The 16,499-nt window shown below is 37.9% G+C and overlaps 1 protein-coding gene across 1 annotated transcript in view; it reads right to left on the reverse strand.

Annotated features, from left to right (window-relative positions):
• The window catches only part of TANC2 (tetratricopeptide repeat, ankyrin repeat and coiled-coil containing 2), a 246,480-nt gene that overhangs the window by 90,104 nt on the left and 139,877 nt on the right, over window positions 1-16,499 (reverse strand). Inside the window, 1 exon segment of the mRNA XM_042475775.1 lies at window positions 5,627-5,737. Within this exon segment, the coding sequence (XP_042331709.1) occupies window positions 5,627-5,737 (111 nt within the window).

A 16,499-nucleotide genomic window follows, 5' to 3' on the forward strand; every position in this document is an offset into this window, starting at 1 on the left:
ATGCAATCATTCTCTGCCCCACTCTCACCTGAGGTTTCTGAGGGGATAGCCTTATTCCACCACTGGAGAAAATAGCACATACCTCACATGGAATGTTCCATAACAAGGAGTGGAGAGATCAGGGGTGGTGAAGTGAAGAAGGCAAAAATATAAACCTCCATGCCACAAGAATTCCCACTAGTGCATGTTTTGGCTTCCAACATTCTTCCTTAGTAGAAATAGGATAAAATTCTATTTTCTTCAATTATTCTTCCACATCTGCAAACATGAATATGTCAACACACTGCTCACTTCCCCAGCATTGCAGATTCTGCTTTCCGTTCTCCAATGAACTGCAGTCCTCTTGCTGAAGTGGGTGGGAAAAGGAGGGAGTCAAGTTCCTCTGAAAGATATCCTAATATATGGAACTGCACTGCTGATACAAACAGCTCCCTTCATAATTCCATTTGCTTTCTTATTCCACTTCTGCATTTGCTCTAGGCCTATGACATTACTATTTATTTTTAACTTATTCTAAAATGCTAATTTCAGGCTCCTTTATCTGGAAATCCAAAAACTGAGATATTCCAAAATCCAAAATAATCCATAAAGGTAGATTGAAACAATGACATCTTTGCTTTCTGAATGACAGTTCAGTGTATACAAGCTTTGTTTCATACACAAAATTATTTTAAAATATTATGTATAAAATTACCGTCAGGCTATGTATAATAATATAAATAAGTATCTTACTATGTAAATGAAAATATTGCAAATCCAAAACAATCTGAAATCCAAAACACTTATGGCCTTAAGCACTTTGGATAAGGGACACTCAACATGTACTATGCTTCGAGGGCTTCGCTCATGATTGAAAATGTATCTGTCCATGCAGCAAAAGCTAAACTATGATTATCTCCTTTTAATAGACATTTCCATCACCTTAATTCAGGAGAGCCTTGTTTGCTATTAAAATTAAGGTTCGTTTTTCTGACACTTTCGTTTCAAACTCTGTTTTAGTAGAAAATCTATTTGATCAGAAATTATGAAAGCATTTCATGACAGTGTCCCCATCACAAGAAAACAATTACCATGAATACCTCTGCTTATAAGAGTACTCAGCAATCAAGATTTCAGAAAATAGCTGAAAATAGATCCTCCTCAACTCTTCAGATAAAAGTCTTGTCTGCCTGCATTGTGCTCCCTTTATGCACAGCCTACATGAGGTTGCCAAGCAACTAGTCCAAGTTCAGAAGCAGCCAGGCAGCGAGCTGCAGCTAAATAAAGATTTAATGGAATTCTCACATCTGCAGCAGCCTGCAGTCCCTCAAGATACTGAAGAACTGAACTGATGAGCAGAAGTCAAGACGTGTATCTGGTTAAATCAGTGAGACGGAATCTTGTGTTTCTAAGAATGCAAGTTTCTCCAGACTACACCAGGATGCATGCATTTGTCAAAGTCTTAGAGATCCTAAAGAGGAAAAATTATGTGTTACAATCAAAATCCACATGTGCAATGGAACAAAATTCAACCCCTGCCCAATCCTCTGGCAATGTTGCTTACCTATATCCACAATACTAAAGCTATTGCCACAATTGCACAAGCAGCATGCTGCATCTGCTCTGGAGACCAACTGTAAAATACTTAACACTAGGAGAGAGAGAGAGAGGGTGTGTGTGTGTGTGTGTCTTGTGTCTCACACACATGTATACTCTCTCACAAATGCAGAGAGAAAAAGAGATTGAGAGAGAGAAGGATAGTAAGGAAGAAAGACCAAACTGAGCAGCCACCTGTTAAACCTTTCTATCTGATGCAAGATCAAGCAAACAAAGAGGAAGACAGGGAGAAACCCTTACAAGAATTATTTAATCAGAGAAATAACCTCTTTTTTTTCTTTGCAGTTAGGTCTGAAGCAGGTAGATGAAAGATGTAATATCTTCTTAAGGATATTACGTGGGGAGAAGTGGGTAAGAAATCATCAGCATCTGAACATTCAGATGTTTAAACCATGAACATCCACCTGGCACTGGAAGAGAGACCAATAACAACGTATTTTATTTAGCCCCACACTATAACTTTTAATGAGGAGAAAGATAGGCCCTTATGCCAAAGAGAGTATAAATACCAATATGGATCTAACATTATTTCAGTCAACTCCACCTGTGAAGTGTGTCCATTTCCTGTAGGCACACCCAATAGCAGGGTGCTATGCAGCTATAATTACCTCTAGGGCATTTGACAGGGTAGATTAACCAAACCGCCATATTCAGAGTTGTGGGCCATTATTGCAGATCATTGGGCAGGTACATTATAGCTCAAATCAAAGAGATCTATCTTTAGATGTCTCTACTCTTGGAAGAGATTTTTTTATTTGTATTTGTTTTAACTTTTTAGTTAATTTTATACGCGTTTTAAGGCGTGATCAATTGTTTATCCTTGTATGTATTTGGATATTCTAACATTTGGATTTTGTATTATGTATTTTGTCTTCTATTGATACGGTCAGCTGACTAGTCAATAAAATTTGTTGTTAGGGAAGATATTTCAAATTGTCCTGCTGTTTAGCTGTCATTTGTGACACAGCATTGCTCAACAGCTAAGTGAATCCGTTAGTGAGCTCAAGGCAGCTGGCAGATGAATTGCTGCAGAAGCAATACCTCTGGGAATACACCAATTCCACAGCTCCTGTGTAAGGAGAAAGGAGTTGAAATACTTGATTCCCCTTGTCTGTTGAGGAAGAAGGCAGCTGTGAACTTGTATGCTGCCACCTGTATTGTCAAAAAGCATGAAAGTTTTGATGACCATTAGAAAATTCCAAAAGATATATATCTAAGGGTAGCTGTGCTGTCCATGCAGCACAGTATAGCAATGTCTTCTTTGAAAAAGGCATTGATGTAAAAGTGGGATTCAGTGCAGATCTGTCTAGGATCAAGATTCAAAGATGCTGAAGGTGTGCGCCTCCCCCCCCCAACTAGAAGACTGTTGTTGTCATGAGGAATGTCTGGCATGGTTTCAATGGGACCCACACCAGAACCTGACTGCAGTTCATCCACCACAGCAGTAAAAGATGAACGTTGTTCATAAAATTAATTCAAGGAACAGTTGTCTGAATTAGACTTGGGATAGAAAATCTTGTTGTCCCAACTTTGAAGAGATCTCATCCTGAGCCTTGCAAACCTTGTTACAAATGTAGTGCTGCCATGACTTGCCCCTGTCAGTCCCAAACAGTCTTTGGTTTGTAGATTGCATACTCATAATCCAGAAGCATGCAAGCATGTCACTAAAGATGACAGTTCCCACCATAGTTCTATTCTTACAATCAGCAAAGTGATCAGTGTTTTTAACTTCCTGAGACATACATTTAATGAGTTTTATGTGCGTTGTGCCCCACCTCGAGCCTTGGGAAGAGGTGGATAAGAAATAAAATCTATATCATCATCATCATCAACCCCCCACCCTTTCCCCAAAACTGGGAGTCAGGACAACTCACAACATTAAAAAAACAGTACAATCATTTCATGAACACCTTCAGAACTAGGGACAATCCTAGTGGCATTGCAAAGAAAAACCTTAATGTTGAGAATTGCATGAATTTCTCTAACAAGTTTTAAAGAAACATGAAAACCACCATCTTTTCAGTCCACTACTGTAGATACTGTCCACGTCTGACAGTGGAAAAAATTTAGGAAATCAGAATTTTATAGTTTGTGTATGTTTGTTGAAAACTCATCAACCATTTTTTCAAACTCATCAACTATTTATTTTTCATTAAAATATATCTGGAGTTATATCTCTTTCCCAGATAGTGGAAACATACAACTTTTACTTCATCTTCCTAAACTAAAGCCTTGATTTCCTCCTGAAGCAGTACACTTCTAAGGGATATGAAGAAGCTCTACATTCATGCTTTCAAATGACATACAGCACCAAATGGATGGAAGTGACTGCAGCTCAGAAATGCAAGTAATTTGTTACTAAAAAGAGATCTCTCTGCAAGAGAATACTGTAGGAGCCAAAAATACTGTTTAACTATAGATACTGGCTAGTCTCACTAGAAAAGACAATCATGCTTGGAAAGGTAGAAGGCAGTATAAAATGAGGAAAATTGCATCATGGGTGTATAAAATGAATCAAGGAAGCCATGGCCCTGAGTATGGATGAGACAAGAAAGGCTGTTGATAACATGGTGTCCATGTGATCTAGCTTTCATCGGGTTGCCTTAAGCCAAAATGAAAACTGATGCCTTACCCATCCTGTTGCTCTCTAACTCCTATTAGTCCCAGAAGACATGGCCAATCATTAAGAATGCTGGGAGCTGTAGTCAGAGCTTGGCTGTAATTTGTTACAAATAATCTGATACCTAGAAATAGTTCCTTTGTAGTGGCAATGACTGCCTGCCTGCCTCCTCCCTCCCTCCCATACTGATATTTCACATCTGCAGCAGTCTAACCCACAAGCTCCAACAGTCAGTTCTTGCAAGGGAAAAATGTAGACTGTGGGTTCCCAAATACTCTGTATTGGGATAGTTTTTTTTAACTTGGCCACAAGTGATTTGACATTATCAATGAGCAATGAGGCATCCATGTTTGCTGTTGACACCAAATAATTTAGGGTTGATAGAACAAAAATAGAGGAGATGCAAAACAATCTCTCCAAACTGGGGAATAGGGCTTTAAAATGGAATATGTGGTTCAGTGCACAAAAGTATGAGGTGATGCATATTGATTTTTAAAAAATCCCAACTTCATTATATATACACTGAAAGGGCTTAAGCCGATGGAGACTGATCAACAAAGAGATCTTCGGGTTGTGGAGAATAGTCTGATGAACATAAACAACCAACATGCATCTACTATGGAAAAGGCAAGTCCAATGTCACAGGTAAACAGGAAGGGAACTGAAGATAAAACTGCTAATAACAGACAAATCTCTGGCACAACCACACCTGGAATACAATGTGCAGTTCTGGATATTGGGCATCAAAAAGCATAGTACAGATCTATGGGGAAAAGAATAGTACAAATCTGGGAAATGTGCAGAAAACATCAACTAAAACAATCAAAGGACCTAGAGCAACTCCCGTATGAGGTAAAGTTAAAATACACAGTTATTTTTACATCAGAAAAAACAAGTGCAGTATTGGTACAAGACAAAGATGCATTACATTATTCACAATGTAGAAAAGGTAGGGAGATTTTTCTCTCCCTGTCTTAAAATATTAGAATCCAACTCTGTAAAACAAAGCTGAATGATGGCTGAAACAATGGGGATTTGTTTTTGTTATGAATTATATCTTGTAGATGTTTCAGAAGTGTGGTTCTCCTTTTTCAAGAACTTCTTTTCCTGCAACTGAGTAGGGCATAGAACATCTTGGTGATTCCCACCCTGACCTTTCCCAAATACTTAATGGTCTGGGACAGCAGACATATCGTCCACCTGTAAACTAATGGCACTTTTGGAAATGGAACCTTTTTAGGGACTCAAAACTGCCATTCTGGCAAGCACACTAATCCATGTATCAGAGGCCAGAAATGGGCCATCTCTCTCTCTCTCATTCTCAGAGTCTATGGGATGTGAGATGGTGCTAGGTCACAGAAGACCAGCTCCCACTCTCTGAATGCAGTGGGGCTCTGCATGCATGCTTACCAGGGCAGTAGGCATCAAGGTCCAGTTTTGGTGCTGAAGTGAGAGTTGGTGAGCCAAGCTCAGACTCTGGGATTCGAGGGCTCTCAACAAATTTTGCCTTCCTTAGTGGAGCTTAAGAAGAAGGAAACAGAAAGAAAGGTCATGAGTCAGAGAACAGTAAATAACACATGGAAGTACTTAACTAAACAAGGTCTGCCAGGCCTTGATCAGGTTGCTTTTTTAGTTGTAATGCAAAAGGGGGAAAGTTGCATTCCCCAGGAAAGTGATGGAATAATACTGATTTGAATGTGTGATGATTTGTCTCTGCTATAGCATAGTTCCACTAGGCTGTCCTCCCCAGATTTAGTGCAGGGAATGGGGATATTTATTTACTTTGGTCCCAAGGGCTGCATAACCTCAGGGATTAAGCACCATATGAGAGTGCTGGGCAGGGATATAATCAGTAGAATAGTGGAAAAGCAAAAATGGGCACAGCTACACTCTTTTCTTTTTCTTTCTGTTACTTCTTCTCCACACTCAATTCCTCTAGCAATCCACTGCGGAAGGAGAAAATAGTGAGAGGAGCTGCTATGAGAGGAGCTAAGACATCACACTGGCTTAGAAAATTGATGGAGAAACTACTACGCTCATCTTCTGAGAGGCAAGTTGAAGAACACACTTTCTCTACTTTGCAATTCTTACATGGAAAGAAACACGGGCATTCTCAATCTCTGTCACACACAAATATGCAAGCACCTGATACACAAGTCACTCACTCACGTCTATGCAAGCAATTTCTGTTTGCATGTGCACCCCTGTGTGAGCACACAAAGATGCACAAAAAGCCACAGTTTTGTTTATCTCGATGTTTGAGAGAAAGGGAGAAGTATATCCATATTGGGGGGAATGGGTATGGTTGCATATCTAAGTGTGAGACAGGAAAGAATATATGTGCCATGTGGGATGGTGGGTGGGGAAAGTGTGTTTGTCTTTTGGAGAAGAGATTAATGTCTGGCTTGATAACAATTTTCTTTTTTAAATAATAATGCAATTAAACTCATATCTACTCAGAAGTAAGGTCCAGTGAATTCAATGGCAATCAAAGAAGAAACAAGGTGGCAAAATGCAGCAAGAAGAACCACAAGATATAATGCGAAGTCTGATGGCACTATAGCAACATGGCTTCATGGAAATATATACATAATATACAATATAAACATAATTCAAGGCTATCCTTCCACCACAGAGGAAAACAAGGAAGAAAACAAAAGTTTCTGTGTTAGTGCTGGACAGGAAAGTGATCGAACCCCAAAATAGGACATGTTGATAATAATAGCCAATTGGAATGCAAAAGTAGGAAACAGATCAGAACCAAACACTGTAGGAACATTTGGCCTAAAAGCAGGAAACAAAGTAGGAAACTAATTTATTGAATTTTGTGAGGCAAACAATCTATTCACTGGAAACAAATTCTTCAGGCAACTGAACAAACAACCATACACATAGACATCACTGGATAACTCATTTAGAAATCTAATAGACTACTTAACTGGAAGCAGAAGATGGACAAACCTAATTCTCCCTGTGAAAAACAGACTGATGAGCGAGCTATGAAATGCTAGTATAGAAAATTAGTATAAAGCTAAAGAAGAACATCATATCAATCAGAATAACAAAATTATCTCAGGAACATTCCTGTAGAATTTAAAGACCCTGTAAAGAACAGATTTGCACTACTAAACTTTAATAAGGAATCAAAATCAGGGAATCAGGGAAAGAACTTAGTACATCAGTAAGTGGTATAGAAATGTACTTGCTATTGCTACTGCTAAACCAAAACCTGACATTGTCAGGAAAGAATTTAAAAAGACACTATCTGTAGCCAAAGAAAGCAGGAAAAACATCCTTAGATAACTGATGAAATTTTGCAAAAGAAGTAATGGTAAAAAGTAACAGAAACTGAATGCTGAACACAACTGTTCAGTGATTTATATGGATGAACTAAGACACCTGTTATAATCATTAATGCAAAGACATAGAACAAGACAACCAAAAGGTAGAACTATAAACCTTCCACAAGATCTGTGAAATCCAAAATAATTTTTTTCTTTTTTCATTATTATTATGATCCACAGATCCAATATAAAACAGACATAAAATATGACAGAACAAATATCAAAAGGGGAAAGAACTTTATAACAGTAAAACAATCACTATCAACTTTTATCTAAAACACAGAGGGCTCTAATCCTCTCCGCTTTTGTAAGAAATTTAGCAACAGCCAATGTTACTTTTGAGGATTTGTCCTCCAACAAAAACCTGGTGTGAAGTTGATCTGAACACCTAACAGATCTCCTCAGTAATGGAATAACTAAATTCCGACGCACCCCACTGTAATAGTTACAGGAAAAAGAATATGCATCATCAACATAACTTCCATATTGTTACAAGGACACCGTCTCTCAGGGTAAGGGACACCAGCAGATCTACATCTAAATAATTCAACAAAGAAAATGTTACATCTAGCCTGAGGAAAGAATGTGTGGTACTTGGGCACTGATAAGTTCTTAATATAGAAATATAATATAATATAATATAATATAAAGAAATTTAACTCAGGGAGTAGGCATGGTATATGAGCAACAGACTATATGATCAGGACAAAATAAAAAAGACGATGGAAGCAATGCAGTGAATAACTATATAAAAGATATGAAAGGATGACAGCCTCCTTCAAGAAATACGTTTTTGTGATGAATCCACTATTTCAGAAAGTGATGTGGACCTTGCTCTCAAAGCAGTTGGAAGCAATAAATAAATAAATACAGAGATGAAAAACATTCAAATTCTAGCAAAAGTATTATAACAAATATGAAAAACAAAAGAATGGCCCACAGACTGTAATGCTAGAAAAAATTCCAGCCCCCCAGTAAAAAGAATACCAAGGATTGTAGTAACCATCCAACTACTACATTAATCTTCTATGTAAGCAAAGTGATGTTCAAGGATTTACAACAAAGATATCTCATTAAATACTAAAGTCATAATCATCCTTGCCATAGTATTTCCAATTTCTTCAGTTGTAAAAGCTGGACAGTGAAGATTGTTTTAAGATTACCATAAATTCAAGTTTTCAAGTACTGCTTTGCTTTTTCCAGACTGTATCCAGACTTCTCAATGTTTCATGGATAGAAATATGTATATAGTGGGACCTTGGTATCTGTGGACTTGCCATCTATGGATCTGAGCATCTGCGATGGCATGTCTGCATTGTTCCCAATTGTGTGGGTATATTGCCATTAGAGACAGCCCTGTTGTTCCCCGTGGCGGCGCATGCACACAGCTGCCCCACCATTAATCCCTTTCTGAAATCCCGTTGTTCCCTAATTGCAGCATGGCTGTATGAGTGCAACACCACCGGGAACAACAGAGCCTCATCTGAGGTCCCATTGTCCCTAATGGTAGTGTGGCTGCATGCACACACCACCATTGGGGATGACAAAACTTGGATTTTGGTATCCCTGGAGGGGAGGTCCTGGAACAGATCCCCTGCGGAAACTGAGGGCCCACTGTACACAGATAAACCTGTGGCCAATCAACCCAAGAATATTTGGATTTGTTATTTGCAGCCATGGGCTGGTGGGGGGAACTCACTTCTTTCAGGCAACCTCTTTTAAAACAAAAATAACATTTTTAGATTGAGTAGAAGTCCAACAGGTGAAGTTTATCTAGATAACAAAAAGAAATGATGGCTCTGTGATCAGGCCTATGAATCTGTATAGTATAACAGACAGTCAGATAAAAAGATCACTTAAATTATAAAACAGAAGTAATATTTTCATTAAAACCTGTCAGTTGTCTTTGTGGTGGGGAATCGTTTTCAAATATCAATGTAAAAAAATTCTCTGAGGTTTAATAAAACTGATAAATAACCTTTCTTTCACATTCATGAAAGGAGAGGTTCTGTACCAGAGAACTGGAATTCTCCATATGGAGCGTCTTTGTAGCAGAATTCTGAAAATACTACCATTTCACCTTAGTTTGTGTCCCGGTGCACCAACAATTGCAGGTGATTATAAATATATATCCACATCCTTCAAAGCATTGTTGTTAACATGTTGACCTCCACAGAAGGATGATGTTTTTTATGCAGAAATTCAAAAGATAAGTGCAAGGAGGAATAAACAGGGAAACTGTTTTGCTTTGTTACACTAGTTTTGCTTTGTTACACTAGACTTCCATCTGTTATAGGTTGTTTTGAGGTGGTGGATGTTAGGAAAAATGGGATATAATTGTTGTTGTAGTTGATGATGATGATGTGTGCCTTCAAGTTGTTTCAATGAATAAACAATAAAATAAAAAATGAGCACTTTTACTGAATCTAGGGCCTGATAGGAAGCCTGTACAGGGATCCAAGGACTAGAGAAATGTAACCCATCTTAATAGTGGAGACCTAGATAGAGGTAAAAGATCTAAGATGAGGCAATGAAAGACCACTGAAATGAAAGATGAAGATGTTACAGTGACAGATAGATCAGAATTTGCTCCTACAGACCAGTCTGATTGCATTTTTAATATACTGTAAAGGAAAAAGGAACATGACTAAATGACTAAACATGATGGACTAAAACATGATAAATGGTTTGGTTTCTTTCTTTTAAAAAATAAAGTCATGCTGTCAGTTGTCTTGGATCCCAATATTGTGAAAAGGTCAGGATAGAAATCAAACATGTAATACTGTAGATGAACAAATAATTATTTCGTATTAACAGATGTGCATATTATAATTCAAATCACCTTACTGAACAGATCATGTTTTGCCTTTCTTGTACTCCAAAACTGTATTGCATTGCACAGCAAAATTAATCCTCAAATTTCCTTTATGGTGAGTTCATACAAGATGTCACCAGCATTGACTGGAGGCCCAATAAAGAGAAAAATACATGGTTTATGAGGGATCATATTATTTCCATATTCTCAACCAATCACTTGGCATTACCAACATAGGGGAGAAACAGATGGGATGGAAGGGCTGGCTTGAAGCCACCCCTTCTGAAGACAGATTGGGGCTGCAGCAAACACACACCACAGCTCCAATCCAGCTTGAACCCGGCTGAAAAAGAAGCGGATAAGAGCTGCTCCTTTTTGGCCTGAGAAAAGCTGGCTTTACCAGCCCTGCCGCAGACCCATGGCAACTTCATGATGCTCTGGTGGCATGCAGTGTGTGAATGCCATACCGTCAGAGCATCATGAAGCCACCTATATCTAGGCAGCTGCCTGACTTCCAAATAGCTTCAGGGCAGCTTAATGATGTGCGGCGTCTAAACGCCGCACTCTGAAGCCACCCAGACAGCAGCTTAAAGGGGCCATCTGTTCAGGCCCTTAGTCATAATTGGCATATGTAGAAGGCCAGAAAACTCCACAGTTCCTTCTCAGGGAGGGCAACAAAATAGAAAAAAATACAGAATAATAGAATCTTAGAGCTGGAATGGACCCAAGGACCATCTATCCTCAGTAGCAGTTTTCTCAAACTTTGGTCTTCCAGATGTTCTGGATTTCAGCTCTCATAATTCCTGCTTGCTGGTCTAAATGTCTAGGGCTTCTGGGAGTTGAAGTCCAAAACACTTGGAGGACCAAATTAGATACCTCCACTCCGATTTGGTATTAGCTGCAAATTTGATAAACATGTCTTCTATTCCATCATCCAAGTCATTTATAAAGATGTTACACGACATCAAGCCCAAGACAGAACTCCTACTAGTCAATCCTCTCCAGGATGAACAGAAATCATTGGTAAACTCTAGGTTCAGTCTATCAGCTAATTATAGTTCCACCTAACTATAGTACTGTCTAGCCTGCAGTTTGCCACCTTGCCTGCAAGAATATCAAGGGGATCCTTGTCAAAAGCTTCAATGAAATCACGATGTTTTACATTCACAGCATTCCCGTGATCTATCATGCTTGTAACTCTATTTTAAAAAGAGGTAAGATTAGTTTCACACAACTTGTTTTTGAGAAACAAATTCTGGCTCTTGGTAATCATAGTATTCCTTTGTAAGTGTATAATCAATCTATGTATTGAATATTTTCTGGTACTGACATTAAGGTGATTGCTAAGGTCCTTTTTTTCTTCTTTTCTTCTTCTTCTTCTTTTTTTTTTTTTAAAAAAGAAGTGGACAGTGTGCTCCTGTTCTTCAGGAATTCCCAAAGATTACAGAGGATGATTCTGAGATTGCATCTGCAAGTTCCTTTAGCACTCTTGGATGCAGATGTTGCTGGCGTGACCTGTAAATTTTTACTCTTTAATTTTCAAACTGAAGCCAACTGTGAGAAATCCGGTAAGGGATGAAAAATCTCTTTAATACTACACAGGTAACAACTATGTTCCTTGTGTTTTACTTTACCTCACAGGCCACAAGTCCTCTCTATCATACAAAAGCTAACTATGTCCCACCTGGGAGACAAAAAGTAAAAAGTAAATCAAATCTATGACTTAATACGATGCTTTTATGTTCCTTTGGGTGAATCGTTAAAGCATATACAGTGGACCCTTGTTATACGCTGGGGTTTGGTTCCAAGATCCCCTGTCGATAACAAAATCAGTGGATGCTCAAGTCCCATTAAATATAATGAAATAGCAAAATTATGTCCCTTATAAAAAAAATGGAAAATCAAGATTTGATACTTGAAATTTATACTTTTTTTTAAATGTTTTCAAACTGTGGATACATGAATCCGTGTATAAAAAATCCATGTATAAGAAGGTCCGACTGTATTGGTCCTCAAAATATCTTTACGCCAGAGCTCACATATGAGTGGCTTCAGCATATCATTAGATTAATTCTTCTTAAAAGCAATTTTCCAAATTCTGATTCTGTCCTATTTTAAAACCTATTTTAGCCAACTACATCTAGAAAAGTGTGAAACACTACCTATAGTTACATAAGTTTACAATGGTGGCTTTATCTTAGCCAAAAATAATTGCACGTACATAATGTAGGGTATCGGATTTTTACCAGTCTCTCCCACCTACATAAGATTAACCTGCTCACTTTGATCATCAGTCCTCCATGTCATAATGTATAAAATGCTTTACTGTAAGATCCTGGGAATTGTAGTTTATTGTAGCACCACAGCTCTCTGACAGAGAAGGCTAAATGTCTCACAAAACTACAGTTCCCAGAATTCCCTAGCACTGAGCCAGGGCAGTTAAAGTGGTCTCAAACCGGATTATTTCTGCAGTGTGTTTTGGACCTATAATCAACTAAGATAGCAATGATAGCTGCACTGGCCAGAAGAAAAATGCAACATCTTTATTAGGTTAATACCCTTATAAGGCTAAATCAAAGTTCAGAAAATATCATACAAACTTTTGAGTCAAACATAGGCAAAAGGCAGGCAATGGGTAGGTAGGATAGGGTACATGGTTTAAGCTGGAAAAAGAGAAGAAACTGGAGCCACCTAGGAATCCTGTTTCTTACTTCTAGCTGCCCTTGTGGGGATCCTAGGAGCAATATGAAAACATTACAGTCTGCTGCAGAACTTAATTTGAATGTGTGCAGTGTCTGTTTGCATCTTAAGACTCTAACTAGAAGCAGACTCCATGCGTGAAAAATCAGCCTCTTTTTATAAGAGGTAGGACATATACCGTACCTATGTAGATTCTGAAATATCCAGTTTTTCAAGTCATTATATCAATGCATCAAATTTTTGACATCAGTGAAAAATTGGGGGATGGACAAATTTTTGAAGAAATGCACCCCTTCATTCCTATTTTGAACTGGATATGTTCTGAAAAGGACTTGAGACTTTACTCTATACTTAAAATTAACAGTTATTCCTGAGTAGTTGTAAAAGGTATGGCAAACATGTGCAAGTACTAGCGACTACTTTGCACATATAAAATTTTGCACAAAGCACATATAAAATTTTGCTAGACTAAGTCGAGAGGGAGATCTATATTGTTCAGTCCTCTGACAAGAATTAGGGGGTCATCCACCATGACTGAGTCACGGGGAAAATACAGTGAAGACCAAAAAGGATGAAAGGTTGGTAAACTGAGGGCATCTGCATGCAACAGATACTCTACTTACTATTTACTACTGGTAACAACTCTCATACACAGGTGCTTAAGATAATCGATTGTGTTGTTCTATTATGAAATAGTTAATTTGGTAGCTACCTCCACGCTTCCTTATTCAGTGCAAAAAAATAAGGGAAGCTATTGCTTTTCTTCTCAAAACAGGGAATCAACTATGAAGAGCAATATTTTATTGTGATTTATTTCTTTATTCAAAAGAAAACTAAACTTTTCATCACTACAGATACCTGGATGGTGTACAAATATAAACAAAACAACAAAAATAAACAAATCAATCATCATCATCATCATAAAACAACAAAGAAACAAATACCAAAAAAATTACAGTTTAAACAACAGTCATACCTCTATAGTGCTTCCACAACAACAGAGGCATATCTCTCACCTATATCATAAAATGTACAAGTGGTACTTGGGAAAGAGCTTCCACTATAGACAGAGGCACTCTTGTAGATATTTGAATACCCAACATTTATGTCTACAAAGGTGCAATGCAGTAGTTTGACACCTCTGCAGTGAACACTACTAAAGTTAGCAAATCTACTGTTAATGCTAATGCACTGTATATTTTAATTTAGGTGGAAACAAATTCTATCACATTTGGTTTTTGAAAACAAGAGTATTGGCTAGAGACCAGCAGAATCTAAGCTGCAATCTAACCAAAGTAAGGCACAAAACATGCTGTTTTCCTCAATATGATATGTTTGTTTTATTCAACTTCAAGAGGATCAAGTTGTTTTTGTCCATTCCCTCTCTCCTTTTTGGCTGAATTTCAGAATCAGGTCACCTTGCTTCAGAAATGTTTCTAGTAAGGAACTCAGCCAATATTAAGTATAGCTGGAACAAAACCCACTTTCAATGCTCTTCTTGTTAACTCTTCATTCTATGATTTGATTTAGTTTGTACTTCACTATTAACTTATTAATAATATAACTGAATTTTCTACTTATGTTGGTATTTTGTGTTGTGTTTGTTACTGAGCTGGTATTTAATTAGAAATGGTTAATTATGTATTTTTAAAGTTTTTTTTTTAAAAATACAGAATGGTTTTTAAGAACTTTTTACTGAGATAGAAAATTTCATGTTCAGAATAAACAGCCTAATTTTGGTCAAAAATGAACTGTGTGGCCAGTGTCTAAGACGTAACATGCAGACCTGATACACATAATAAGTCTGAAAAGTGAAGAGTACTGACATTCAGAATGTAATATGAGACTCAGCAATCTTATCTCTCTCTCTGCATATAGCTTTACAGCTGATGGCAAACAAATACTTGAATGTCCCAGTTCAGACGTTTCCAGCACTGATAATACTACTTTTCCATACACAATGGCTTGGCTCACATAATGGAAGCTAGTACACACGGCTTGCTACTTCCCCAGTTGGCTCCTTGCACCAGCAGAAACAGCTATGAACCAAGGACTCTCTGCCAAATCTGAACTGACAACTTTCATTTTCTTGTCTCTTGATAAGCCAGAATAAGGCAGATTTAATGGCTTAGTGACAGGCAGAGATACAAGCCACAGCTCCTAGATGTTGCAAACTATATCACAAAGCAATCAACACCAACAATTTAAATGATCAAAAATGTTATTAAAAGCACAGTCAAATAAGGAAAACAATATACTGAAAATGTGTACTAGAACAATATGATTTTTACTACTGATCTAAGAATAAGTAAGAATGAGTTCATGAGTCAGTCACCTAGAGAGGCATGCACTTTTAGATTCTGGGTACCCCCTCTTATTTCCACCATCCTTCTGTCCCAATCTAGCAAATGGAAGAAAGGTCTTGGGCAGGATCATATGGAAGGAAGAGATTTTGAAGACATTCTGATATCGTATTATTTAAGGCTTTATAGCTTTGTAGATTTGATCCTCAAAACCAAATTGGCAGCTAATGAAGCTGATAAAAAGATCAACTGTTGTGACTTCATGGTTTGAAACAGTGCTCAGAGCTGTCATATTCTCAAGCAGGTGATATTTCTGGACCATCTTTAAAAGCAACAGCATGAGATGATCTAACTTGGAAGTGAAGCATGAATGGCTAAGACAATGTCAGATTTTTCCAAGAAAGAGTGTATTTTGACTGACTGACATTTCTGGCCAATCAGCAAGACTAGAGCTACATTATAGTGAAAGCAGTAGTGATGTTTTAAAGTACAACAGCGACATCATAGCTAACACATGTTAGCACTGCAAGCAAAGAGGCAAACATGAACCTCCTTGTCAGAAGATCTGAACTGAGAACTGAAAATCCTGTGATGAGACAAACCCAAAGAAAAGGCAGGACAACACCACAAACTGAGAGAGAGAAAGGAATAACAGAGGGAAATCACAACAGAGGGCACACAAAAAATCAAAAGATGGGAAGACAAGCAGCAGGCATGCCCAACAATGTAAAAGTCTGAAGCAGCACTACATACATTATAGGAATGTGGAATGTGAGATGCATGAGCCAGGGAAAGCTAGAAAGAGTAAAAATAAGGAAATGGAATGCATAAACATAGCAATTCTAGAGGTGAACAAGCTAAAATGGACAGTAATGGGTCACTTTCTCTCAGAAAACTACACAGTGTTCTACTCAGAAAATGAGAAGACATGAAGAAATGGGGTAGCTTTCTTACTAAGAAGAGATGTAGCAAAAGCAGTCACTACAACATCAGACTGAATCATATCAATACTTCAGAGGGGGAAAAAACTATAAATATTACCATGACCCAAGTACAGTGGACCCTTGTTTTACACTGGGGTTTGGTTCCAACATCCCCCGTGTATAACAAAATCCGTGTAT

The sequence above is a fragment of the Sceloporus undulatus genome, chromosome 6, assembly GCF_019175285.1.
Source record: "Sceloporus undulatus isolate JIND9_A2432 ecotype Alabama chromosome 6, SceUnd_v1.1, whole genome shotgun sequence".
Lineage (NCBI taxonomy): Eukaryota > Metazoa > Chordata > Lepidosauria > Squamata > Phrynosomatidae > Sceloporus > Sceloporus undulatus.